Source organism: Geotrypetes seraphini, chromosome 2 (genome assembly GCF_902459505.1).
Source record: "Geotrypetes seraphini chromosome 2, aGeoSer1.1, whole genome shotgun sequence".
NCBI classification, from domain to species: Eukaryota; Metazoa; Chordata; class Amphibia; order Gymnophiona; family Dermophiidae; genus Geotrypetes; species Geotrypetes seraphini.
In genome coordinates, this window is record NC_047085.1 from 507,562,673 (window position 1) to 507,589,729 (window position 27,057).

The window sequence follows — 27,057 nt, forward strand, 5'->3', positions numbered from 1 at the left end:
TGTTTAGTTTTACAATGGGTATATTGATGTTGTACTGCTCATTGCAGTATGTAAGATGTTGCCTTTTCCTAGATACTCATGTGTGACGTATGGCTTGTTACTAAAAATCATGTTTTTTGTACAGATGGAGGGGGGTGTCAAAAAAATGATGGGCCTCGGGTGTCACATATGCTAGATATGCCACTGATAATACTCCCTTAAGATTGCATAAAATTAAGCCTACTATACCGGATATCTGTTGGCGCTTATGTGGGCATCAAGGCTCTTTTGAACATATATGGTGGACTTGCCCTAAAGCAAGTGCTTATTGGGATATGGTGTTTGCGTTGCTGTCTGATATTTGTAGGGTTTTCTTTGTAAAACAAATGGATTGTGCTTTGTTGAATATGTCTCCTGAGGGGGTACCTGTAAATTTGGCAAACTGATAGCCAATTGTGATTGTGACTGCCGCCCGTATGGTACTTTTGTGATTATGATAAACATACCGAGAGCCTCAAAATAGTACCTGGCGGGCTGCATGTGGTCCCCGGGCCGGAAGTTTGAAACCATTGATTTATGATAATATCTTAGGATTTGGACCAGTAGGTCTTATTTCCGAACACAATTGTAAACAGTGTCAGGGGTCTGTGATGGTGATGGGGGATGTAATTAGGGGTGGAGAGAGAGGAAGTAGGTGTGAAGGAATCTGATAGGTTGTGAACTGTTCTTGCTCTATCCAATGAGCAGAAGGGCAGGAGGGGGGTTAACGACGCTTTGTCCTTCCTATAAAAACAATGGGTGTATTATGCCAAGTGTGTCTAGTTTGCCAAGGGGAGAGTGTGGCGCAGTGGTTAAAGCAACAGCCTCAGCACCCTGAGGTTGTGGCTTCAAACCCACACTGCTCCTTGTGACCATGGACAAGTCACTTAATCCCAAACACAATATATATAGGATAAAGAGAGATCAATCATAAATCCACAAATATAACTCTCTTTTTACAATTTTCAAATTCCTAATTGGAAACAGTGATGAAGTTTTCTCTTATTAGACTTATCTCTGACAATCATACAGTTTAGAAATTTATTCAAAGAGGAGAGGCCTCAGATCCCAAGATCTCTCATGCCTCACCTCTGTATCATGCTCTCCTGTATTCTGATGATCTTACATTGTACCTATATTCACTGATTGTCCAGCTCTGCTTTGTTGTAAACTGCCTCAAACTACCATGGCTTTGGCGGTATATAAGAAAAAAATTATTATTATTATCCCCGTGCATTATCAGCAATTAACTGTACAACCGCACTAGATAGGGAACTAACCTCATGGGCACTCTCTCCCTCCTGCCTCATTTTGATGATATCGAAAAACTCTCAAGAAACTTATAAAGAACTTAGCTTCATTTAGGCAGGAAGTTGTTATTTCTTAGCTCCTGTTTTCTTTGCTTTACTAGTCCATTCCTGCCGACGTGGAGCTAGCTGGCGTTTTGCTGTATAGCTGCGGCAGCTAAACAGCGAAACGCCAGCTAGCTAAGTTAAGTTTCTTGAGAGTTTTTCGATATCATCAAAATGAGGCAGGAGGGGGAGAGTGCCCATGAGGTTAGTTCCCTATCTAGTTAATTGCTGACAACGCACAGGGATAATAATAATTTTATTCTTATACAGTGGAACCTTGGTTTACGAGCATAATTCGTTCCAGAAGCATGCTCGTAAACCAAATTGCTCGTATATCAAAGCAAGTTTCCCCATAGGAAGTAAGGGAAACTGCTTTGTTTGGTTCCACCTCCTCCCCCCCCCCCCCCCGAGGCTACCGGCGCTGCTCCATTCTCCTCCCCCTTGAGGAATCCAACGCTGTTCCAAACCCCTCCCCGCGATCCAGCTTCCCCCCCCCCCCGCGAACCGGCATCCCCCCCCCCCCCGCTTGCGTTGCCCCCTCTCCACTGCAATCCTACTTCCCCCCTCCCGAGCAGTCAATGACACCCTTTACCCGACTTGGCACCAGTGCCGGTGCCCAAAGATCCTCCCTTTTCTGGCGTGGCTGGGCGGTGCGTCGGAGATCCTCCTTCTTTTGGGCTGGACTGGCTTTGAGCATGCGCAAATGCTCAAAGCCAGTCCAGCCCAGCCCAGAAGAAGGAGGATTTCCGACGCACCACCCAGCCCAGGCCGCGCCAGAAGAGGGAGGATCTTTGGGCACCAGCACTGGTGCCAAGTTGGGTAAAGGGTGTCATTGACTGCTCGGGGAGGGGGGGGAAAGTAGGATCGCGGTGGAGGGGAGGGCAACGAGAGCGGGGGGGTGCCGGATCGGGGGGGGGGGGCGCTCATAAAGCGAGGCAAGCTCGGTTTACGAGGCACCAAGTTTGCGAATGTTTTGCTCGTCTTGCAAAACACTCGCAAACTGGTGCACTCGTAAACCGAGGTACCACTGTATACCGCCAAAGCCATGGTAGTTTGAGGCGGTTTACAACAAAGCAGAGCTGGACAATCAGCGAATATAGGTACAATGTAAGATCATCAGAATACAGGAGAGCATGATACAGAGGTGAGGCATGAGAGATCTTGGGATCTGAGGCCTCTCCTCTTTGAAGAGATTTCTAAAGTGTATGACTGTCAGAGATAAGTCTAACAAGTCACTTAATCCCCCCCCCATTGCCCCAGGTACATTAGATAGATGGTGAGCCTGCCGGGACAGACAGGGAAAAATGCTTGAGCACCTGAATAAATTAATGTCAACAGCTCTGAGCGGGAGAACAGTATAGAAAATTCAATAAATAACTGTTATGTAAAATTGGGCGGGAAGACATGAAGAAAATGACTCGGTGGAGGTCTTGGCAGCGTTTCTCACGTGACCAATCCCAGCCAAGAAGGACGCCCCGCCCCCATCTGCCATGAAAGGCTTCCTGCACGCTCGGCTCTCGGTCAGTGTGAAGCCCCGCCTCTCCCCCCCCCCCTTTGTGATGTCATCTGCCTGAGCCCAACAGGAAGCGAGCCTGAGAGCTCCAAACCTCACTTCCCGTCCCTTTGTTCCTTCTTCTGACACTGCAGGAGACAAACCCTCGGCCAGAGAAAGAGCCTCACGTTAATTTCTAATCCTGCAAACTACAGAAGCCGAGAGGAAAATGCCTGCAGGAGCTTCTGCCCAGGTGGGAGACTCCCCCCAACTCCTTCTGTCCTGGGATGTTGCAGAGTCAGAGCTAGAGCTGGGGCTGAGGAAAAGCACTTTGGGACCCTCCTGAGGGGAAGGAGAGAGATCAGGAGTCTCACAAAGGGAGATTTGGGGTGTAATTGGTTTCTACTGCTATAGTCCTGCTCTGGCTGCAAATTATATACACAGAAAAATCTCTTCCTCTGCCCTAATGAGAGCTCACTTGAAATCTAACCCTCCTCTGGGGTTGTGTTACAAATATCTCTGTCATGCTCACCCCAGCACTGGAAGATCTCCTGAAATATAACTCTGTTCTGGGACTCTGGGTTATGTCATTGTAAATTTTACATAGTAACAGAGTAACATAGTAGATGACAGCAGATAAAGACCCAAATGGTCCATCCAGTCTGCCCAACCTGATTCAATTTAAATTTTTTAAATTTTTTTCTTCTTAGCTATTTCTGGGCAATAATCCAAAGCTCTGCCCGGTACTGTGCTTGGGTTCCAACTGATGAAATCTCCGTTAAAACCTAATCCAGCCCATCTACACCCTCCCAGCCACTGAAGCCCTCCCCAGCCCATCCCCCACCAAACGGTCATACACAGACACAGACCGTGCAAGTCTGCCCAGTACTGGCCTTAGTTCAATTTTTAATATTTTCTGATTCTAGATCCTTTGTGTTCATCACACGCTTCTTTGAACTCAGTCACAGTTTTACACTCCACCACCTCTCTCGGGAGCGCATTCCAGGCATCCACCACCCTCTCTGTAAAGTAGAATTTCTTAACATTGCTCTTGAATCTACCACCACTTAACCTCAAATTATGTCCTCTGGTTTTACCATTTTCCTTTCTCTGGAAAATATTTTGTTCTACGTTAATACCCTTCAAGTATCTCCCCTGTCCCTCCTTTCCTCTAGGGTATACATATTCAGGGCTTCCAGGCATATTTTCCTCCACCCCAATGAGCACCAACACTGGGAAGCCTCTTCCGGGAAGTGCTGCAGAAGATGCTGAGTATGTTTCTGATTTCTATTTCAGATGCAGGTGACATTTGAGGAAGTCGCTATCTCTTTCTCCCAAGAAGAGTGGGAGTATTTAGATGAAGAGCAAAAAGAGCTCTACAGGGAGGTGATGAAGGAGAATTATCAGACCCTGATCTCTCTGGGTAAGATATAAATTTACATGTTTATTAGCAATTTTGATTATGATTGTCTCATGTGATGAACCTAAATGAAACCATGAGGGTGTTGTTATCTCGCACATAGAGGACTATATAACTGGGTAGCGCCACTCTAGGCAGTTGTAGCCTATTGCACAGAAGATGAGAAAAAGTTCTGTGTTAAATTATAACAGGAAATGTTAGGAGAAGTTGCTTTAGAGTATAGGTTTATGGCTACTAGGCCCTTACAGGGGATGTTAGTAGGAACCCAATTAATGCTGGATATTTGGGACGAAGTAAGGGATATACTATTAGATGACAATCGCTATTCTGGGCTGATGGCCATTACACATAATCCAAAATTCATTCCTGGGATGATGTTTAGGGAGTTTCACAGGTGGGAAGCAAAGGGGTGAAGTGACTATAGACTGGGGAAGTCTGAGGGAATTTGGAACTTGAGGGAACATTGTGGTCTGAAGATGCTAGTTTTATCCTCTTTTTACAAGTGAGTAGTTTTATACAGAATGAGAAGAGAAGCGGGATATACAGGAAGTCATTAAATGTGAGGAATTCATGGGAAAGGGAAGACGGGACAAAGGGATCAAGAAATAGACTATAAGTTACTCTAGAGAACTCATGTTACACCAGTAGAGCTTCAGAAATGGTGTCAGAGTGAGATGGAAGATGTTGGAGTGGCTACAGAAGTAATGGGGATTTTTATCATTTTTGGTGGATTGTGTACTAAGGGCCTGCAAGTACTGGTCAGTGGTAGTTAAATGGGTGCAAGAAGTTGGGGGTGAAGTTCTGGAGTTGGATCTGTGATTTGCCCATTGGGTAGGATATGAGGAAACTGGAGGAGATTGCATGGAAGGCTAAAATTGAAGCTGTTGAGGCAACCAACCATATATAAAGAAGTATTCTAATCTAATCTTTAATTTATGGACAGCACTATGCCTTGGAGGAGAGTGTGGTATAATGGTATCCATAAATTAAAGATTAGATTAGATCTTTATACATGGTTGGTTGCCTCAACAGCTTCAATTTATGCTTTTAAGTCTTAGCACTGCTATTACTAGCACAAGGAACATAAAGGTAGGAAAGGGTTAAGGATTCCCTCCCCCACTCTAGTTTCCACTTCAAGTAACTAAAGTGCTATTGAAAATATGTTAGCCTTCCTTCCTCGTTGGCTTAACACTCTTAGCACAGCATTCACACAAATTCATTCACCATTCTGGTTCCCACTTCATTTCCCTAGTCTTCGCAGAGCTTACAGAAGCACGTTAATCATAACTCATACCTTCGTCTAACCATGGCTCAGCTTCACTTTCCCCAGATGCCGAAAGCATGTGTTATCGCCTGACTATCTGGTATTAGGCTCATATCCTGGAGATGCTCATCTGCTTTGTTGGGTTTTGGAAGTTCCTTTGTCAGCCTTTCTCCTTTCAGTGGCTGGAAGAGCTCAGGGCATTTTGCAACGGCCCTGCTGTTTCTGTGCAGTGGAGTGTTTAGGCTTCAGTTTCCTGCTGGGCAAGTAGCTCTCTCTAGGGATGAAGTTCCCTCTATCTGGCTTCAGTTTCCTGCTGGGCAAGTAGCTCTCTCTAGGGATGAAGCTCCCTCTATCTGGCTTCAGTTTCCTGCTGGGCAAGTAGCTCCCTCTATCTGGCTTCAATTTCCTGCTGGGCAAGTAGCTCTCTCTAGGGATGAAGCTCCCTCTATCTGGCTTCAGTTTCCTTCTGGACAAGTAGCTCTCTCTAGGGATGACGCTCTCTCTATCTGGCTTCAGTTTCCTGCTGGGCAATTAGTTCTCTCTAGGGATGAAGTTCCCTCTATCTGGCTTCAGTTTCCGGCTGGACAAGTAGCTCTCTCTAGGGATGAAGCTCCTTCTGTCTGGCTTCTGCTTCCTCACCTGTTTAATTACACTCACAGTTGAACCTAAGGTTTTGATTGGCTGCTGCTTAAGCTGCCTGCTTGTGTGTATTAGAACCTTCTCACATTTTCTCTGCCCCTCCCCCTCTCCTGTCTGTGCCTAGACTGGGAGATGTATCAATGCAAAACCCCCTAAAATGAAGAACACTAAGCATAAACCAGAGCTAAAAGTTTTTCGTGGAAGTTGGGAGTAATCAGAGGGGCAAACTCAACAAACCAAGATTCAATAACCCACAATCGAAATAAAATATTAGTTTGAAAGTATGTCCTCAGTGTGAAAGCATCAGCTCAGTTGCTTAACTAGTGGACCGGGGTTTTTACTGTCAAATATATTTTTATTGAGCAATCAAGAAAGCAACAGGTCAACACAACAAAGTACAAAACCAGCTCAACAGAGTATGAAATGTCCCCAAAAGAACCCCCCCAAACCCCAACGAAAGCACCCCCCCCCCACCCCCATTCCCACCCCTGGGTCCTCCTTCCAAATACACAGCAGCAAAGAATTAGAAAAGAAAAGTAAACACCAAGCAAAACAAAAGGATAGGTACAAACAAGAATCATCAATTGAGTATCCGGCTACGAGCCAGAGGGGTCAAAGTAGTCCAAAAAGGTTCCCAAGTGGTCTGGAAAAGGCGGCCCTGGCGAGAAGACAAATCAGTCACATCCCTCCTCTCCCACATCAGAAGAGAAATCATTCGGCATCTCCAAAGGGAATAGTCCGGAGCTTCGGCCTCAAGCCATTTCAGCAAGATGCATTTCAGAGCAATCTGGATAGACCACTTAAGGAAAGCTGCAACTCCTTTAGAACGTGGAAAGTAGTGAGGAACAGTCCCAAACAAAAGCAAAGGTGAGCTGCGAATGGTAACATGCCAAAGATTCTCCACAAAAGCAAAGAACCGGGGTTTTTACTGTATGCTACACACCATCATCGCACCACCCTTGTGTGTGTTTTAAATAAACTTGTGATTTTATGACCATCCGTGAAATTTCTTAACAAATAAGTGAATAAATACTAACGGTTGTTAGCAGCCTGTCCCTCAAAAACTCTCAATCTGCACTTTTCATATGGAAGCTCAAACTAATAGCTTATCTTTGTTGAGCTCTTGGCTTGTTGCAAAATGTCGCCACTTGGCTGGTTAATTGTAACGCTCCTCTCTTGCTCGTTTCGCGGCCACTGAGGTAAATTCTTCCCGGCCGTCCAACGTTCATTTATCTGAGCAGGTTTGAAAGCGTGTGTGCTCCCGCAGACCAGTGCCCGAAGGGGAGGGGGCTGCTGAGGTAAAGCCTTTCAACGTTTCACAGCATGACAGCACCGGAAAAGCTTTATTGAAGAAACAAAACAGACAAATGAATGCCTAACAAGTCAAAGCAAAGAATGAAATGAAACTAAGTGATAGCAGGTCACTTGATGCCATCATTCAATCCTCTGGAAGTTAGTGTTTAACTCGAAAATCCAATATTGTTCAGGCAAATGTATGTGGTGTTTTTTTATTGCCATGAAAGGAATCTGCAATGGACTCGATGACAAACCATCTGAGATCTTCAAAACGATGTTGGAAGCTTAAACAGTGAGGGACCTATGTAGCCTGCTCTTGTGCTCTGTTAATTTAGTTTTCATTTGTCCTAGTAGTGTGGTCAACATTCAGAAGTTCACAGGGGCACATGATCGCGTAGCTCAGTGTTTCTCAACTCGGTCCTGGAGTTACCCCCTTGCCAGTCAGGTTTTCAGGATATCCACAATGAATATGCGTAAACTCGATTTGCACACACCGTCTCCATTATACGAGAATTTCTTTCATGCACATTCATTATGGATAAAAGAACATAAGAAACGCCTTCACCGGATCAGACCGAGGTCCATCTAGTCCGGCGATCCGCACACGCGGCGGCCCATTTAGGTACTCCTATATGGAGACCTGGATTTACCGTATCCCTCAATATGATATGCAAGAAGGAAGGCATCCAACTTGCGCTTGAATCCCAGTACAGTAGTCTCCTCCACAACCTCCTCCGGGAGTGCATTCCAAGCATCCACCATGCGCTGTGTGAAAGAAAATTTCCTGACATTTGTCCTGAACCTGCTGCCACTCAGTTTCAGGCTATGACCTCTTGTCCGTGTCACATCTGAAAATGTCAGTAATGCTGCTTCTTGGTCTATTTTATCAAATCCTTTTAATATTTTAAAAGTCTCAATCAAATCCCCTCGCAGTCTTCTCTTCTCAAGGGTAAACAGTCCCAGTTTCCTGAGTCGATCTTTGTAGTTCAAATGTTCCATTCCTTTAATAAGTTTCGTAGCTCGCCTCTGCACTTTCTCCAGCAGAGTTATATCCTTTTTAAGGTATGGAGACCAGTGTTGGACACAGTATTCTATCCTTGAAACTTGACTGGCAAGGGGGTACTCCAGGACCGAGTTGAGAAACACTGACGTAGACCCACCCAAGATGACTTACAGATGGTCCTGTGATGAAATCCATTTGTCTTGTTGGTCTGTGGATGGGTCCAAGATGAACAATTTAAAGAAATAGTACACATATTACAATCTCCACACAGTTTATGACTACCCATTGAAAGAGTGTTACTGGAATACTGGCGGTTCTTGGTGCTAGATAAAAAAAAAAAATTAGCTAAATTTCTTGTTCTTTTTTATAGGCTATGCAGGGACCCTTATTAAATGTTTCATGAGTTGTTAATACATACCAGTGCTGGCGAATAATACGCGCTACCTTGGCAGCCTTATCTGAATGGGTCAAAACAAATACCTGCTTTTCCACAGGCTGTTTAGGTTGAGGTTGCAATAACCATTGAGGATTAGCATGTAAGGGGTAGTGCCTATTGTGGACTCTTATCTGTGAGAATGATGGCTTCTTTCTAAACTTCTTCAACCGTCGAACAGATGCATCGTATTCGTAGAAACTGACTGTTAGCTAAAGCCTGTTTTTAATCTTGGATGACAACAATCAAGTTTCATTCATATATACGAGCCTCCGCCACTGATTTCTCCAAGGAGGCTCGTATATATGAACGAAACTTGAATTTTTGCATTTTATTCATGTTTTCAGAGACACCATCACATTTTTTGAGAGTTTGTTGAGTGCTCCACTCGGTTCCCTGACGCAGGATCGAAACGGGCCCCGTCGGAACTTCTGATCAAGCTAAGTGTTTTGCTTGTAACAGCTTAAAGTATAAGAAAATTCGCTCTATGCTAGTTTACAGCAACAAATTTTGCTTTCACTTGAATCTATAATATGCAATGATTGGATGGTGAGGCAATTTTCTCTTGGGGCTGTGGCTCCTTCATGTCTCTGAGCATATTTTTGAATTCTAAGTGTGTTTGTTCTCTAGAAGTATGAATCTCATCATTACACCTTTTGAGTGATTTTCTGACTTGTGTATGCTTCCTTTTTAATCACTCTTCTTAGTAGAGTACCAGTTTTCTGGTTTTCCCCATATACCACTGGACTTTGTATGAAAGCAGTAGCAGCTTCAAGATATTGCCATTGGCTGCAAAGTTTGGAGATTTTGGGTTGCCAGACTGGAGGAAGATGTCTAAAGTTGGCAGGGCTTGTGAATCCCCACTAGCTCAAGTATTTCTAAATTGCACTCAGGCAGGGAGAAACTTTGGTGCCCATCAACTAATTTTGGGCTCCAGTCCCTCCCCAAATCATCTGTATATGACTACGCCACTGAATACAAAAATAATTGTGATGTACATATCCCAAAGCTAACATATTCCACTTAATAAATTCAAAATAAAACTATTTTTTCTACCTTGTCTGGATGTTTTGTTTTTCCATCATCTTGGTCCCAGTTTCTCTTTCTGCTTTTTGTCTATCTTCAACTAATTCTCTTTCCAGTGTCTGATGTCCATTTTTTTTTCCTCTTCTCTCTTGTTCCATTTCCTCCTTATGCTTGTCTCCAACGTATTGATTTTTCCCTTTCAGCTTTTTTAACTTTATCTTTTCTTTTTTGCCTCTTGTCCACTCAAATCTTGCCTTTTTTCTCCCCTTTTTCTTTTTAAATGTTCAGCTACCTCTCAGTTCTCCATTTTCTCTCAGTCCTTAGCTCTCAAGTTTCAAGTTTATTAAAAATTTGTTTGACCGCTTAATCCAATTTCTAAGCGGTTAACATAATAAAATTACACAAAAACAGGTTAAACATCTTAAAACAGGGAAGACAAGTGACTTACACAAACATACAGCTACAAAAGGACAGATGGGGAAGAACTACAATAAATATAGGATAGGTAAGTCATAAAGGCTAAAACAGTAGGTTGGGTAAAAGATTGTCAAAAAAAAAAAAAAAAGCGTCTCGGAATAGAAATGTTTTTAGTTCTATTTCACTCCTTTCCCAGCCTATTTCTTTCTATCTACTCCCCATTATCACATTTCTACCACTGTACTAACTGCTCTCTCAGTCATCTTGTCATCTCCCTTTTAACCTCATCCGCATAGCTCACCACTTTCAGAATCCCCCTCCCTCTCTACACTGGTCAGGCTATAACTCCCTGTCCCTTTCTTTCCATCTTCTTTCTTATCCCAGCTCTCTTCCCTCCTGCCCTCCCATGAATCCATCTCTCCTCCTCTTTCCCATGGTCCAACATTTTGCTTCCTCTCTTTTCTGGTTTTCTTCTTCCCTCCCCTTTTGATGCTGAACAATGAAATGGAGGGAAAAAAGAGAGATGCTGTATCTCTCTGCCTTCCATCCACAGGCCTAACATTTCTCCCTCACCATAGGCTGTTGAGCAAGATGAAATCGATGGGGTTGGGAGAAACGCTAACTGCATGGGTCAAGGATTGGCTAAGTGGTAGACTTCAGAGGGTGGTGGTTAACGGTACCCTCTCTAAAACGTCAGAAGTGACAAGTGGAGTACCGCAGGGCTCCGTCTTGGGCCCGCTCCTTTTCAACTTATTCATAGGGGACCTGACTTAGGAGTCAGTTCAGCGGATGGCCACCAGGATGGTCTCGGGGCTCAAAGATCTTCCGTATGAAGTAAGGCTGAATAAATTGCAGCTGTACTCACTTGAAGAACGAAGAGAGAGAGGGGACATGATCGAGACATTTAAATATATCACGGGTCGTATCGAGGTGGAAGAGGATATCTTCCGTCTTATAGGACCTTCTTCCACCAGAGGGCATCCGCTGAAAATCAGGGGAGGGAAATTTCATGGTGACTCCAGAAAGTATTTCTTCACTGAGAGGGTGGTCGATCATTGGAATGAACTCCCACGGCAGGTGATTGAGGCCAACAGCGTGTCAGATTTCAAAAATAAATGGGATATTCATGTGGGATCTCTAATGAGGTAAGGGCAGGGGGTGGTGAGCAAAATCAAGGAGAAGGGTCAATAGAGTGGGCAGACTTGATGGGCTTTGGCCCTTTTCTGCCGTCATTTTTCTATGTTTCTATTTGCTGACGACGCCAAACTATGTAACATAGTAAGCGGCTCTGATTTACACGATAGTATGATGCATGACCTTTTTTTGTTGGAACGTTGGTCATCTACCTGGCAGCTGGGCTTCAACGCCAAGAAATGCAAGGTCATGAACCTCGGCAGTAGGAATCCGTGCAGAACTTATACCTTAAATGGTGAAACCTTAGCTAGGACTGTAACAGAACGAGATTTGGGAGTGATCATCAGTGCAGATATGAAAGCTGCCAATCAAGTGGAGAAGGCTTCATCTAGGGCAAGACAAATGTTAGGTTGTATCTGCAGAAGTTTCGTCAGTCGGAAGCCTGAGGTCATCATGCCATTATACAGAACCATGGTGAGACCACATCTGGAATACTGTGTGCAATTCTGGAGGCCACATTACCGTAAAGATGTGCTAAGAGCAGAGTCAGTTCAGCGGATGGCCACCAGGATGGTCTCGGGGATCAAGGATCTCTCATACGAAGAGAGGCTGAACAAGCTGCGGCTCTACTCTCTCAAGGAACATAGGGAGAGGGGAGACATGATTGAGACATTTAAATACATCTCCGGACGTATCGAGGTGGAAGAAGATATTTTCCTTCTCCAGGGACCCTCAGCCACAAGAGGGCATCCGCTTAAACTCAGGGGCGGGAAATTTCATGGGGACACCAGAAAGTATTTCTTCACCGAAAGAGTGGTTGATCATTGGAACAAGCTTCCAATACAGGTAATCGAGGCCAACAGCGTGCCAGATTTTAAGGGTAAATGGGATGCCCATGTGGGATCCTTAAGAGGATGGAGTTAAGGATGGGTCATTAGGAGAGGGATCTCCAGGAGAGCAGACTCAGGGGGGTGGGTCTGTGAAGTGGGCAGACTTGATGGGCTAAGGCCCTTATCTGCCGTCATTTTTCTATGTTTCTATGTTTCTAAACCTTCCATCCTCAGATCCAACTTCTCTTCCCTTTCTCTTCCCAACTGCCCCCCATTCCATCTCTCCCCCTGCCTCCCTCCCTCCCCCAGGTCCACCATTTCTCTCTTTCTCTTCCCAACATTTCTTCCTTCAAGTATCTCTTTCTTCCTCTACACCACCCCAGGTCCAATTTCTCTCCCTTCAGACCCACCAGCTGTCTCTCTGTCCTCTGTTTCTGGCCCCATAAGCTCTCCCTCACGCCCAATCTAGCACTTCTTTAAATACCCTCCCCCTTTGTACTTTAAAAAAACCCCAGTTAGTCCAGGAGGCTTCCTTTGCCTAGCATGTTCTCCCCCCTTCTCTCTGTGCCGGTCCGATGTTGCCCTCACCTTCTGTCAGGCTGAAATATCTGCTGGACTGGGCAGTGATTTATCAACGTTGCCTGTGGCTCCCCTTCCTTATTTCCTATTTGGTGCAGTAGCAGGGATTGCTGCTGTCCTTGCTGGGTAGAATACACCTTTTTCGTATGATCCTGTTCCCCAAGTGGCTTTATGTTGTTCATACTCTCCCTGTATATTTGCTGAAGAAAGATATTCAAGCCCTCAGCTCTTTGCTTTTGAAGTTCTTTTGGGGTGGGAAAAAGCCTAATCTCAGGTGGGCTAGCATGGTCAGGGGTGGTTTGGGTATACCAGATATCCGGCTATATGATCAGGCTCGTCTTTTACATCATATTAACGACTGGGTGTTGGGTACAGATCTATTTATTGATGTGGCCCTAGAGCGGGATTATTTTTATCCTTTGTACCTAGTGTATCTTTTACAAGCACAACTTCAGGATGTCTCTCGGCCCACACAGAGCAGTGTGGAAACAAGTTCTTTCTCTTTGGGGGTCAGGATCCACATATCAGTGTGTTAATGCTGCTGGTAGGCAAAACAACCTTTCCGCCGGGACTCAGCGCCCTCTATTTTCAGCAAGTGGAGGACTAGGGGCATATTCCAATTATGTCACATTCTGCAGGAGGAGGGTACACTACTTTCTTATGAGACATTGATTGCTAGAGGGATCCCGGATGGAAGCGCACTATGCTTATCAACAAGTCCAACGTTATGTGAGGTCCCTCCCGGTGGGTTCCCTGTCTTGGGAGTTTGGGGAGACCAGAATATCGGTTTCCTACTTCCATAGGGGCTTCCTTGAGCTACAAGCCTCCTGGGAACTTTTCCAGGGTACTGCAGTACTGGCAGAAAAATCGAGACTGGAATTTAACACTGCCAATATTGCTGAGGGCTCTCAAGGGCATCCCAGTAGTGGTGGGTAGTGCATAATTACAAGAGTGTCGTTATCGTACTATGATGCGTGCGTGCTTATGTCCGTCAAAGCCAAGCTTATTACATGGGAAGTGTTGAGACACAGCTTTGTATAAAATGTCATTCTGCTGCAAACTCTTAGGTGCATAGTCTGTAGGCTTGTTTAACAATTCAGGGTTCTTGGGGCGATGTTGCTTCCCTTTTGGGAAAAACTTTAAACACAGCGATTTCTATCTCTGTTCCTGGTATACTGTTTTGTAATTTTTTTCTTTTACATATGTATCCAGCTCAGGAAAAATTTTTCTTCAGCAAGTGTTATGTCATGGGGAAGAAATGTATTTTGAATCATTGGTTATCTGAACAGCCTCCTTCCGTGTGGTATTGGAGAAACATACTACATGCCCTGATGCAGTGGGAGGCGAGAGCTGTATCTGGTTTCCAGAGAAGGCGTAAAGCTTTCCTTCAAGTGTGGACCCCTTATCTGAATGTTCTGGCTCTGAGAAATACAAGGAGAAGATCTCCCCAACCCCCTTAAAAAATGGGGTGAGGGGGAGAGACTCTGGCTCTGAGAAAGTCAGCTCTTGCTCAATTTATAATTTGGTTTATTGGATTCAATACATGGGTTGTTATACTATCTTTTGTTAGATTACAGGAGGGTTGGGCAGGAAGGGTGGTGCAGGGGACCAAGGGGAAGTGTGGTCCTGCAGTGGTTAATGGCTTGTGAACAAGATGGGCATGGTTCATTGTTACAGAAATTATTATTCTTGTACGGATGTTTGTACTTTTCATTGATTTCAATAAAAAGAATATTAAATAAATAAGATGAGTAAAGAAGGTTTCTGTTACTTTTATGAGGTATAAAAAATTTGAGAAAATTAATTTAATGCAATTTTCTTACCCCAGCAACAGGTTCTCCAACCGTCACCCCTAAGATTATATCCCACATCGAACGCGGGGAAGAGCCGTACATCAGGGGTGAGCCTGGGTCAGAGGAAAGAGAAACTGGGAAAAACAGCTGCTCAGGTGAGTGGAGTAATAAAAGGGACTGGGGTAAAAATGCCTTCTATAGACATCTTTTGTAGGGAAAGCACTGGGGGTTCTGCCCCTTTATAGATGAGGACAGTCACTTGACCTGTAAGGGAAGGCTTAACCTATGGGCCACACAATGTAATCTCTGGAAAGGTAGAGGGAAAGTGTTTATCTGTAACTTCACATGTGAGAAATCTTGAAGCTCAAAACCGTGTCGTGAGGGAGTCAGAAGGAAGGTGTGTTTTGTGGTGCCAGATCTTGGGCTGTAACTTTTGTGAGCTTTGCTGTGTACTGGGTCTGTGTGCAGAAGCAGCAGGTTCTCTGGATGTTGTCCAGCTGGCTGCATAATTGTGAACCCCTAAATGTGTCACTTTAACACGTCACTTAGCGTAATATTTGCCTCTTTCTCCTCAGTCTGACTTCGGTGCCCTTTCTTCACTTAATTGACTTATACAAAGTTAACCTAATTATGCTCAATCAATATTCCAGATATTTCCCAGATCACGACCAGGATAAAGTTAGGAGAGCCTTTTTGCTATTAGTACATGGTCACCTGGGTCTCTTCTAAATCACAGTTCTACACAGACTCCTACATCCTAGACTATTTCAGCCTTATCCAGATAATGCTGAGGTGGTTTGTCCGTATTTTTAGTGGCACTAGTGGGATAAGTACTGCTGGAAATCAAGTTTAATAAGTCTTGATATATCATCCAGTCAGAGACCTTTCTGGGCTGTTTACAATAGTACTTTAAAATCACTCAGAAAATATTAAATTAAATGCATCTGGGGACAGGAAAGAAAAGAACGCTGACAAGTCCAGTCACCAGGAAGCATGTTATTGTTTGAAGACATCCTCAAATAAGATGATGTTGAGACCTCGTTTGAATCTAATCTTCAAGTTTATTAAGATTTGTTATCTACGCAATATCATATATTTCAATGCGTATAACAATTTTTAAAAAAAATAAAAAAGGGGAGGACAAAACAAGACATTGTAAACAAATTATTTAAGTTCTAATACAAACTGGTACAAAAGGCAAAGGGGATGAACTACAATCTTTAAGGAAAGAAAAAGAAACATTTAGGGAAGAACACATATGGTGGGAACACATAAGAAGAAAATAAAGAATAATTTGGCGACCTACTCATAAGATTCATTAAAGTCTAAAGATTTAGTACTTGGTAAGTTATGCTGTCTATGTTTTCAATGCGTCCTTGTACAGAAAGCTTTTTTATTTTTTTTTTCCCATTTTTTATTTTCAAATTTTACATAAAGTGTACAAAATATTAAAATACAATTGATAAATACATAGTATCACTTTTATATCTAATACATTATATATCTAAATTTGATTTTCCCCCTCTCCCTCCCCCCACCCTTTTATTACTTTAATATAATATTTTTAATTTTCAAATTTTACATAAAATGTACAGAAAGCTTTTTAAGGAGCGCTTGAATTTTTCTAAAGAAGGTTCATTCCGTAGATATCAAAATTGAGGGAAATGTGTTCCAATGAGTAGAGCAAGAACAACAAATCCAACGAAACGGCAGTGATATGTCAAACAGCAAACAAAAGGAAGAACTGCAGGAGTGGCGTACAAGATGCCAAGTCTTTAGTCAGTAGACATAGACATCTATAATAATAAAATGCTTAGCGCGCATGCGCACTCGCGCCGCGTGTTCCCTGATCCCTTTTCTGTCAGGATGTGCTGGGAAGAATGCGCATGCTGTGGCCCACTGTAGAGCAGAACAGTACTTTATAATTCCTACAGGGGAAACCCCAATATAGCACTCTGACGTGTGGCCCGAAATGGAACCACCCTGCAGGACCGGATTCCAAACTGGAATCAAAAACAAAACAAAATCATCACCATTATTATTCAAAGAAATAATATTATTTTTATTCCTTTTTGTATCCAGATAAGTAGACTTTTCAAGATAGCTGCTAAGCTGGTCAGAATGTTTTATACAGCAGCATAAAGAAACGAAAAAAATAGCAAACTTAGCAAGCAAAAACAGCCTACAATCCAGTCCTTGCCTTGCATTCAACAATGATGAAACCTCAGCTGTGTCTGAGGATAGCAGCCCAATTCAGGCCTAGCACTGACTGCTCCACAGCAGGCAGTTTCACAGAGAAAAAAAAAAAAAACAAACCAAATAGTTCAAGTCACTTATCTTCACAGCACAAGTGTTTCAAAGTTCCTCCAAGCCTCTGGCCAGTTCACTCACTGCCAGGAAAAAAGGGGAGTGATAGGTTTTGCACACAAAAGTCCTTAATTTGACTCTCACAATTCCCTCCCAAGATATCAGCAAAACCTCTCCCAAAAATCACTCCCTAGCTTGCAAACAAAAATGTTCCACAAACAGTCCAGCACCCACAAACTACACTCACTGTTTGAAGGTGGAAGCAAAGTCCACCTGCATGGCTTCAGGCACCTCAGGAGCAAACTCTGACAAACCTTCTTCCAATTCCATGGGCTGTTCTCCTGGAAACATGGGCTCTTCAGCTTGACCCTCCTCCAACACCTCCATTGGAACTGGTTTGCTGCTCCTGCTTGGCTGAGAGGACTCCCTAGGGAGAAAAGGATTAAACCTCCTCCCTAGCTTGCTTCCTTGCCTGTTCTCTGGGCCAGGTTTAAATACTTTAGGGCGACGCCCTGCAGTGTCAGCCCTGGCAGTGTTCCAAGGGCCTCTTGGGCTCCCCCGGTGGTCAATGTCATTATTTGGCTCAGAAACAATCTGACCCTTCCCAATTCCTTTCCGAGTTTTCTTTTCTGCTCCATTTTCTTTTTCCCTATCTGAGACCAGAGCAGGGAGGATACCTGGCTGGTCACAATGCGCGCTTACTACCTACGTCACACATGCCAACTCAGCTGGGGCAGTCGGGGCCTCCCACGCCGCGCCCAACCCGATCATATAACTCCTGCAAGGGGGGGAGGGAGGGCTACTTCCCTCTCTCTCCGTTTGCCTTTGAGACCGTCCGCGACAGGCCCCGCAGCCTCCCTCCTCTGAATGTCGTTTTCCCCGATTATCCAGCATCCAGCCCTCTCCCCCCCCCCCCCCCCCGGCCACCACTCCCTGTTTCCGGCGAGGCGGGCCGCGTCAGGGGAGACGGGGTATCAAAGTGTGAGCGAGCTGCAGAAGTGGTGGTGGTGGGCAGCCTCAGGTATGAATTTGACATTAGGATGGTGGGGTGGGGAGGCCTGAGAGCGAGCGTGCGCGCACAGGGAGGAGACAGGGAGAGACGCGCTGGACTGGGAGGAGGTTGGAGAAGCGGAAGAGGAGAGACCGGTCTCCGAATACGTGTGAAGAGAAGGAGGCTCTTGGAGTGTGAGGCCAGCGGAAGACGTGTGACACTCCCGCCTGTGCTTCCCTCCCCCTTCTCCCCCGCAGAACATCTTCCGAGGGAAAACACAGTGCGACTCATTGAGTTCAGTAGTTTTTACCTGCTGGACTTGGCTGATGCAGCATAAACACCAACCTCACCTTCTCCTCAAATTGACAGGGCTCATTCACTACCCAAATGCCTCCCTTCACACTCATCCAGTATGCTTCCGACCCAGACTCCTCCCCTCCTCCCACTACACATTTATTACTCGCCAATGTCTTAGCAAACTCACTAATCATTCCTTACTGCCTCTCCCACTAATTACCGTATTTTTACGCATATAACGCGCATACGTGTATAACACGCATACGCGTATAGCGCGCAGGTCCAAAGCATTACTGTAAAAAAAATTTTTATATAGCACGCACACGCGTATACTGCGCATGCTGCTATAACCTCCTCCCACTCCCGTTTACTCTTCTGGCCTGCGAACCGGCATCCTCCCCCCGCTCGCGTCACTCCCCCCTCCCCCGCGATCCTACATCCCCCCCAGCACCGCAAAACATCTCTTACCCGATTGGGCACCAGCACCAATGCACAGGACGTGCCAGTGCCCGAAGATCCTCCCTCGTTGTTGCTGGGCTGGGCTGGGCGGTGCGAGGGAGATCCTCCTCCTTCCTTGTGCCGGGCTGGACTGGACTTTGACCCTCGTAGGGGGGCTGGCGCTTCTAAGGCTACTTTTGCGCGCTGAATCTAGGAGACTATTGCTTCCGCTTATCTTCTGAGGCAGAAGCCTGTTCTGGAGTTTCTCAAGGCTCATTCCACTCGGGGTCAGGCGGCTTCTTGGGCTGAGTCTTCGCTCGTGCCTCCAGTGGACATTTGTAAGGCTGCGGCTTGGTCTTCCTTGCATTCCTTTGTCAGACACTACCGGGTAGATGTTCAGGCGCTTTGGGACACGGTGTTTGGTGAGGGTGTTCTGGTGTCGGCCCTTTGGGGTGTCCCGCCCGTGATGGGGACTGCTTTGGTACGTCCCATTCATAAAGATTAACCTCTACTGGTCTGGAGAGTGCTAAAGAAGGAGAAATTAGGTTCTTACCTGCTAATTTACTTTCTTTTAGCTTCTCCAGACCAGTAGAGGACCCCACCCTGTCTGTTGTTGTGTTGTCAGGGCTGTTGTGCGGGCAGTTTTGTTTTTTGCTGCGGGTTCTAGTATTTTTCTAGGGCCGGGGAGAATTAAAGAACAGCGGCTGTGACTCGGCTGGCTTAGCTGGCCAGTTATGGAGACATTTTCCTTTTGGTATCCCTCCTCTACATTTTCCAACAGCATTTTGGGTACTTTAGTTGTTACTCCTGTTCGGAGTATTGTTTATTTCAGTTTTCAGTTCTTAGTTCTGCTTGGCTATTCAGCAGACTGATGAGAATAGAGAAGGGGATATCTTTTTTTTAAATATTCTTTATTCATTTTGAAAACTTACAGCAAGCGTACAGGAATATATCATTAGTAACAATAACACTTGTAATTCTCATATAAATTCTACAAACAAAAAAATTATAACCCGTCCCACCCATCTTCTTTCAAATATTATAATCAGTTTTGTTTTCAGTCTCCACCTGCTGGTCATGATTGGATATACACCCATTTGTAAAGATTAACCTCTACTGGTCTGGAGAAGCTAAAAGAAAGTAAATTAGCAGTTAAGAACCTAATTTCTCCTTCACCACTGTTCGTGTGTTCAACCATAGATAAATGGGTATCTAATGTATATTTTGTAATGATTTTAGTTTGTATATCCCCAAATTTTATAACTTTATTATTGTAAGCCACTTAGAAATCTGATAACCAGGATAACAACATAAGAACATAAGCATTGCCTCTGCCGGGTCAGACCAGGGGTCCATCATGCTCCCGCAGTGGCCCCCCAGGTCCATGACCTGTAAGTTCTCCACCACCTAAATTGTTTATGCCCTAATCCTGAAGTACCCTGTATAATAACCCTCTATCTATACCCTAAATCTTGAAACCTATATATTGCTGTCAGAACACTCCGATTTTTGGCAATTCTACAGAATTGACTCCCTTAACTCTCCATTCCTCTTTCTAAAAAAACCAGCTCACAAACTTACACTGTCTGGAATGAAATGCTTGCAATGCAATGCATAGTAACATAGTAGATGACGGCAGATAAAGACCCAAATGGTCCATCCAGTCTGCCCAACCTGATTCAATTAAAATTTTTTAATTTTTTCTTCTTAGCTATTTCTGAGCAACAATCCAAAGCTCTACCCGGGACTGTGCTTGGGTTCCTACTGCCGAAATCTCCGTCAAAGCCTACTCCAGCCCATCTACACCCTCCCAGCCACTGAAGCCCTCCCCAGCCCATCCCCCACCAAACGGCCATATACAGACCGTGCAAGTCTGCCCAGTACTGGCCTTAGTTCAATATTTAATATTGTTTTCTGATTCTAGATCCTCTGTGTTCATCCCACGCTTCTTTGAACTCAGTCACCGTTTTCCTCTCCACCACCTCTCTCGGGAGCAATTTTGTAGTTTTACAACTACACTCGCCCTCTTCTTTAGAAAGCCACGCTAGCATTTTTCGCACCGGCCGCTGCGGTAAGAACTCTGATACTCATAGGAATTCTGTGTAAAGGAGAGGGTTAAAGCGATTCACATACAGGTACTTCAAGTATTTTTCCTATCTGTCCCGGTGGGAGAGGGGAGACATGATCGAAACATTTAAGTACCTCATGGGACGTGTCGAAGTGGAAGATGATATTTTCTTTCTCAAGGGACCCTCGGCCACAAGAGGGCACCCGCTCAAACTCAGGGGCGGAAAATTTCATGGTGACACCAGAAAGTATTTCTTCACAGAGAGAGTGGTTGATCATTGGAACAAGCTTCCAGTGCAGGTGATCGAGGCAGACAGCGTGCCAGACTTTAAGAATAAATGGGATCCCTACGAGGGTCAAGATAAGGAAATTGGGTCATTAGGGCATAGACAGGGGGTGGGTAAGCAGAGTGGGCAGACTTGATGGGCTGTAGCCCTTTTCTGCCGTCATCTTCTATGTTTCTATGATGGGTCATTTGGCCTTTATCTGCCATCATGTTTCTATAATCAGAAAGTTCTATGACATCACAATGCAGGTGTAAAGAGCCTTAGCCTATAGGAAGAGGAGATGCAAATGTTAAGAGCCTTAGCCAATAGGGAGAGAAGGAGAGAGTGGCTGCTGCAGACACCAGAAAGTATTTCTTCACAGAGAGAGTGGTTGATCATTGGAACAAGCTTCCAGTGCAGGTGATCGAGGCAGACAGCGTGCCAGACTTTAAGAATAAATGGGATACCCATGTGGGATCCCTACGAGGGTCAAGATAAGGAAATTGGGTCACTAGGGCATAGACAGGGGGTGGGTAAGCAGAGTGGGCAGACTTGATGGGCTGTAGCCCTTTTCTGCCGTCATCTTCTATGTTTCTATGTTTCTAATGTACCTGGGGCAGTGGAGGATGAAGTGACTTGCCCAGTGTCACAAGGGGCAGAGTGGGATTTGAACCCACAACCTCAGGGTGCTGAGGCTGCAGCTCCGACCACAACTATAAAAGTGGAGGGAAAAAAAAATCAGTTTGATAGGAGGATAAAGACTAGAGAATGACACGGGGAAAAATTCTGTCCCCGTCACTGCCCCGTCCCCGGACCACCATCTCTTCACCACCCCGTCCCCGCCGTCACCTTCACTGCCCCGTCCCCGTCTCTGCCAACCCCTTCACCGCCCCGTCACCATCCCCGCTGTCCCTTTCACCGCCCCATCCCCTTCTTCAGCATCTTCTCCTCTCCATCCTCCCACCCCCAGCACCCTTCACGCGGTCCAGCGGCTCCCTCCTTCCGGCCAGCTGTGGATTTCCCTCCGTCCCTCCCTTTCCCTTATCTTCTCTTGTTGAAACTGGCAATTTCTATAAGGCTATGCGCTGTATTATAGCCGGAGCCTTGAAGTCGCGTCGGTTTGCCTGCTAGAAAAGTCTCCTCCGATGCAACCGGAAACAGGAAGTTGCGTCGGAGGAGACTTTTCCAGCAGGCAACGCGACGCAACTTCAAGGCTCCGGCTGTAATACAGCGCATAGCCTTATAGAAATCGCCAGTTTCAACAAGAGAAGGTAAGGGAAAAGGAGGGAGGGAGGGGGCTGCCGGATCGAACTATCTTCACTGCGTGTTCATGCTCGTTCACCGCGCGTGCTAACCATTCACCGCTCCACGGGGCGGTGAATGGCCTTGTCCCCGATCTCGTGGTGACCTTTTTTTTGGTCACCATTTTGGCGGGTTACCCGCAGCTAGTCGTGGATAACAACCACTGTATCATTCTCTAATAAAGACCTCAGATTTTCCTCATTGGCAGAATAAACAACAAGCAACCTCATGTGATCTTTGACTTCTCTCTCTCTCCTTCTCTGCTCAGAACCAATAAACCACCAAAACCTGTCACTTCCTCCTCTATAATATTACCAAAATCCGACCTATCCTCTCTGAACACACTACCAAAACCCTTATCCATGCTCTCATCACCTCACGCTTAGGCTACTGCAACGTATTTTTCTCGGGCCTCCCACGCATCCATCTCTCACCCCTTAAATAAGTTCAAAATGCTGCTGCATGACTTATATTCCATGAGAGCTGCTATGCTCACATTACCCCTCTCCTCAAATCACTTAATTGGCTCCCCATCCGTTTCCGAATACAGTTCAGACTCCTTTTACTGACTGTCAAGTCTATTCACTTTGTAGCCCCCCCCAATATATCTCCTCACTTATCTCTCCTATGCTCCCCCCTCCCGTGAACGCCATTTATCGGGTTAGTCCCTTTTATCTGTACCCTTCTCCACTGCCAACTGCAGACTCCGTCCCTTCTGTCTTGCCGCGTTGTATGCCTGGGAGAGGCTGCCCGAATCTATACGTCATGCTCTGTCTAGCAGTATTCAAATCCACTTTTTTGAAGCAGCTTTCAACTCTTAACTCTCACTCACTGTCAGATACTTTTACCCATTCTATCATTCTTTCTACCAGAATCTCAACCCTGAGATGTCCTGTCTGAACAGGGACCGTGTATGTTAAATGTATAGCGCTCGTATGCCTTTCAGTGCTATAGAAATGATAAATAGTAATACTGCCTGTTGAATGGAGTCACTTCAGTCATTGGTCAAAAAATCCTCCTTATAATCTGTGCACCTTTCTGTCACCTTATTCATTCATCTTGACATAGACTGGCTCTGCCTCATGATGAACTTACATGACATTACATTAGTGGCTTCTATTCCGCCAGTACCTTGCAGTTCTAGGTGGATTACAAAAGAAGTTAACTGGACATTTCCAGGAAAAATTACAATTTAGGGTGCTGTTTACGTGGTTGAGTCTTTGAAGTGAAAGTTAGGGTGCTGTTTACGTGGTTGAGTCTTTGAAGTGGAAGTTAGGGTGCTGTTTACGTGGTTGAGTCTTTGAAGTGAAAGTTAGGGTGCTGTTTACGTGGTTGAGTCTTTGAAGTGAAAGTTAGGGTGCTGTTTACGTGGTTGAGTCTTTGAAGTGAAAGTTAGGGTGCTGTTTACGTGGTTGAGTCTTTGAAGTGAAAGTTAGGGTGCTGTTTACGTGGTTGAGTCTTTGAAGTGAAAGTTAGGGTGCTGTTTACGTGGTTGAGTCTTTGAAGTGAAAGTTAGGGTGCTGTTTACGTGGTTGAGTCTTTGAAGTGGAAGTTAGGGTGCTGTTTACGAGGTTGAGTCTTTGAAGTGAAAGTTAGGGTGCTGTTTACGTGGTTGAGTCTTTGAAGTGAAAGTTAGGGTGCTGTTTACGTGGTTGAGTCTTTGAAGTGAAAGTTAGGGTGCTGTTTACGTGGTTGAGTCTTTGAAGTGAAAGTTAGGGTGCTGTTTACGTGGTTGAGTCTTTGAAGTGGAAGTTAGGGTGCTGTTTACGAGGTTGAGTCTTTGAAGTGAAAGTTAGGGTGCTGTTTACGTGGTTGAGTCTTTGAAGTGAAAGTTAGGGTGCTGTTTACGTGGTTGAGTCTTTGAAGTGGAAGTTAGGGTGCTGTTTACGAGGTTGAGTCTTTGAAGTGAAAGTTAGGGTGCTGTTTACGTGGTTGAGTCTTTGAAGTGAAAGTTAGGGTGCTGTTTACGTGGTTGAGTCTTTGAAGTGGAAGTTAGGGTGCTGTTTACGTGGTTGAGTCTTTGAAGTGGAAGTTAGGGTGCTGTTTACGAGGTTGAGTCTTTGAAGTGAAAGTTAGGGTGCTGTTTACGTGGTTGAGTCTTTGAAGTGAAAGTTAGGGTGCTGTTTACGTGGTTGAGTCTTTGAAGTGGAAGTTAGGGTGCTGTTTACGAGGTTGAGTCTTTGAAGTGAAAGTTAGGGTGCTGTTTACGTGGTTGAGTCTTTGAAGTGAACGTTAGGGTGCTGTTTACGTGGTTGAGTCTTTGGAGTGAAAATTACAAGAGTTGTAGAGACTTTGGAGGGAAATTTACAAGAAAGGGGAAGGACAAGGGGATGAGAATTGATATCTAGATCCATTTTTTGAATAGCAGGGTTTTGATTTCTTTTCAAAATGATTTGAAGTCATTTGTTGATGTCGGCATGATGGAGATGGAGTGGTTAAGTTTCGCTGCTTGCGTTGCTAGTAGGTTGTCATACATCTTCTTGCGCTGAGTACCTTTGAGTGGAGGGTAGGTAAATGGGGTCTGAGTTCTCCTTTGTCTAGTTATGTTGTTCCAGTTTAAATTCGCACTGCCAGTGAGTGGAATCTGAGGTCTTTTGTAGTTGGTTTTCAACCTGCATTTGTGGTAAGCTTTTCTGTCTTTTTTCTTTGTTTGCTCTAACCACTATTTATATCCAGCAGGTCATCAGATCCGACATGAATGGAAGAGAATAAAGAATCAAAGAGAAGATCTGGTAGACATGGAACAAATTCAAACCCAGTCAGAAAATGTCTATGAGAATGTTTCCCAAAGCCCTCAGAAGATTAACACAAAGAATTGTGAGCAGGAATCAAAGGAACCGAGAGATCCTGCAGGAGACATAACAGATGGAGTCATTAAGTGTGAGAAAAATGACAGGGCACTCAGTAACATCCCTGAGGACAAGAGACACCTAGCAGAGAGACCCTTCCAAATGAATAATAGTGATAAAGTGACTTCTACATTACTCCATGGTAAGAGGAATGAGGGAAAAATCCAAATACACAAAAGCGATCATAAAAATGAGAAACTATTTACATGTACTGAGTGTAATAAAAGCTTCACTCGGCTTTCAACTCTAAAAGCACACCAAGCGATCCACACAGGGTACAAACCATTTATATGTACTGAATGTAATAAAAGCTTCACTCGGCTTTCAACTCTAAAAATACACCAAGCGATCCACACAGGGTACAGACCATTTATATGTACTGAATGTAATAAAAGCTTCACTCGGCTTTCAACTCTAAAAAACCATCAAGGGATCCACAAAGTGTACAAACCATTTATATGTACTGAATGTAACAAAAGTTTCACTCTGCTTTCAATTCTAACAAAACACCAAATGATCCATACAGGGTACAAACCGTATGCATGTACTGTGTGTAATAAAAGCTTCACTTATCTTTCTAATCTAAAAATTCACCAAATGATCCACACAGGGTACAAACCGTATGCATGTCTTGAGTGTAATAAAAGCTTCACTCGGCTTGCACATCTAAAACGTCACCAAATGATCCACACAGGGTACAAACCGTATGCATGTCCTGAGTGTAATAAAAGCTTCACTCGGCTTGCACATCTAAAACGTCACCAAATGATCCACACAGGGTACAAACCGTATGCATGTCCTGAGTGTAATAAAAGCTTCACTCGGCTTGCACATCTAAAACGTCACCAGAGGAATCATCCAGGGTACAAACCGTATGAATGTCTTGAGTGTAATAAAAGCTTCGCTCAACTTTCAGGTCTAAAAAGTCACAAAATGATCCACTCGGGAGACAAACCATTTACATGTACTGAGTGTAAGAAAAGCTTTGCTCAGCTTTCAACTCTAAAAGCACACCAAGCGATCCACACAGGATACAAACCATTTATATGTACTGAATGTAATAAAAGCTTCACTCGGCTTTCAACTCTAAAAATACACCAAGTGATCCACACAGGGTACAAACCATTTATATGTACGGAATGTAATAAAAGCTTCACTCGGCTTTCAACTCTAAAAATACACCAAGCGATCCACACAGGGTACAAACCATTTTTATGTACTGAATGTAATAAAAGCTTCACTCGGCTTTCAACTCTAAAACTACACCAAGCGATCCACACAGGGTACAAACCATTTATATGTACTGAATGTAATAAGAGCTTCACTCGGCTTTCAACTCTGAAAAACCATCAAGGGATCCACAAAGTGTATAAACCATTTATATGTACTGAATGTAACAAAAGTTTCACTCTGCTTTCAATTCTGAAAAAACACCAAATGATCCACACAGGGTACAAACCATATGCATGTAGTGTGTGTAATAAAAGCTTCACTTGTCTTTCTCATCTAAAAAGTCACCAAATGATCCACACAGGATACAAACCGTATGCATGTCCTGAGTGTAATAAAAGCTTCACTCGGCTTGCACATCTAAAACGTCACCAAATGATCCACACAGGGTACAAACCGTATGGATGTCCTGAGTGTAATAAAAGCTTCACTCGGCTTGCACATCTAAAACGTCATCAAATGATCCACACAGGGTTCAAACCGTATGCATGTCCTGAGTGTAATAAAAGCTTCACTCGGCTCTCATATCTAAAGTGTCATCAGAGGAATCATCCAGGGTACTCACCATTTTACATGTACTGAGTGTAAGAAAAGCTTCGCTCAGCTTTCAAATC

General features: G+C 44.5%; 1 protein-coding gene across 1 annotated transcript; it reads left to right on the top strand.

Annotated features, from left to right (window-relative positions):
• Window positions 1–2,910: 2,910 nt before the first annotated feature.
• LOC117354971 (gastrula zinc finger protein XlCGF26.1-like) lies at window positions 2,911–27,025 on the top strand. The gene is made up of 5 exons (XM_033932927.1): window positions 2,911–3,115; window positions 4,159–4,285; window positions 14,732–14,851; window positions 25,044–26,102; window positions 26,664–27,025. The coding sequence occupies exons 1-5, from the start codon at window positions 3,092–3,094 to the stop codon at window positions 27,023–27,025; spliced, it is 1,692 nt and encodes a 563-aa protein (XP_033788818.1). The 5' UTR covers window positions 2,911–3,091.
• The last annotated feature ends 32 nt before the right edge of the window (window positions 27,026–27,057 follow it).

Excerpts from the sequence above, each read along its gene's own strand:
- LOC117354971 (XM_033932927.1), top strand. The coding sequence starts at position 3,092 with ATGCCTGCAGGAGCTTCTGCCCAG. Across the intron at positions 3,116-4,158 it reads CTGCAGGAGCTTCTGCCCAG|ATGCAGGTGACATTTGAGGA; the intron begins GTGGGAGACTCC and ends TTTCTATTTCAG. Across the intron at positions 26,103-26,663 it reads ACCGTATGAATGTCTTGAGT|GGTACAAACCATATGCATGT; the intron begins GTAATAAAAGCT and ends TGATCCACACAG.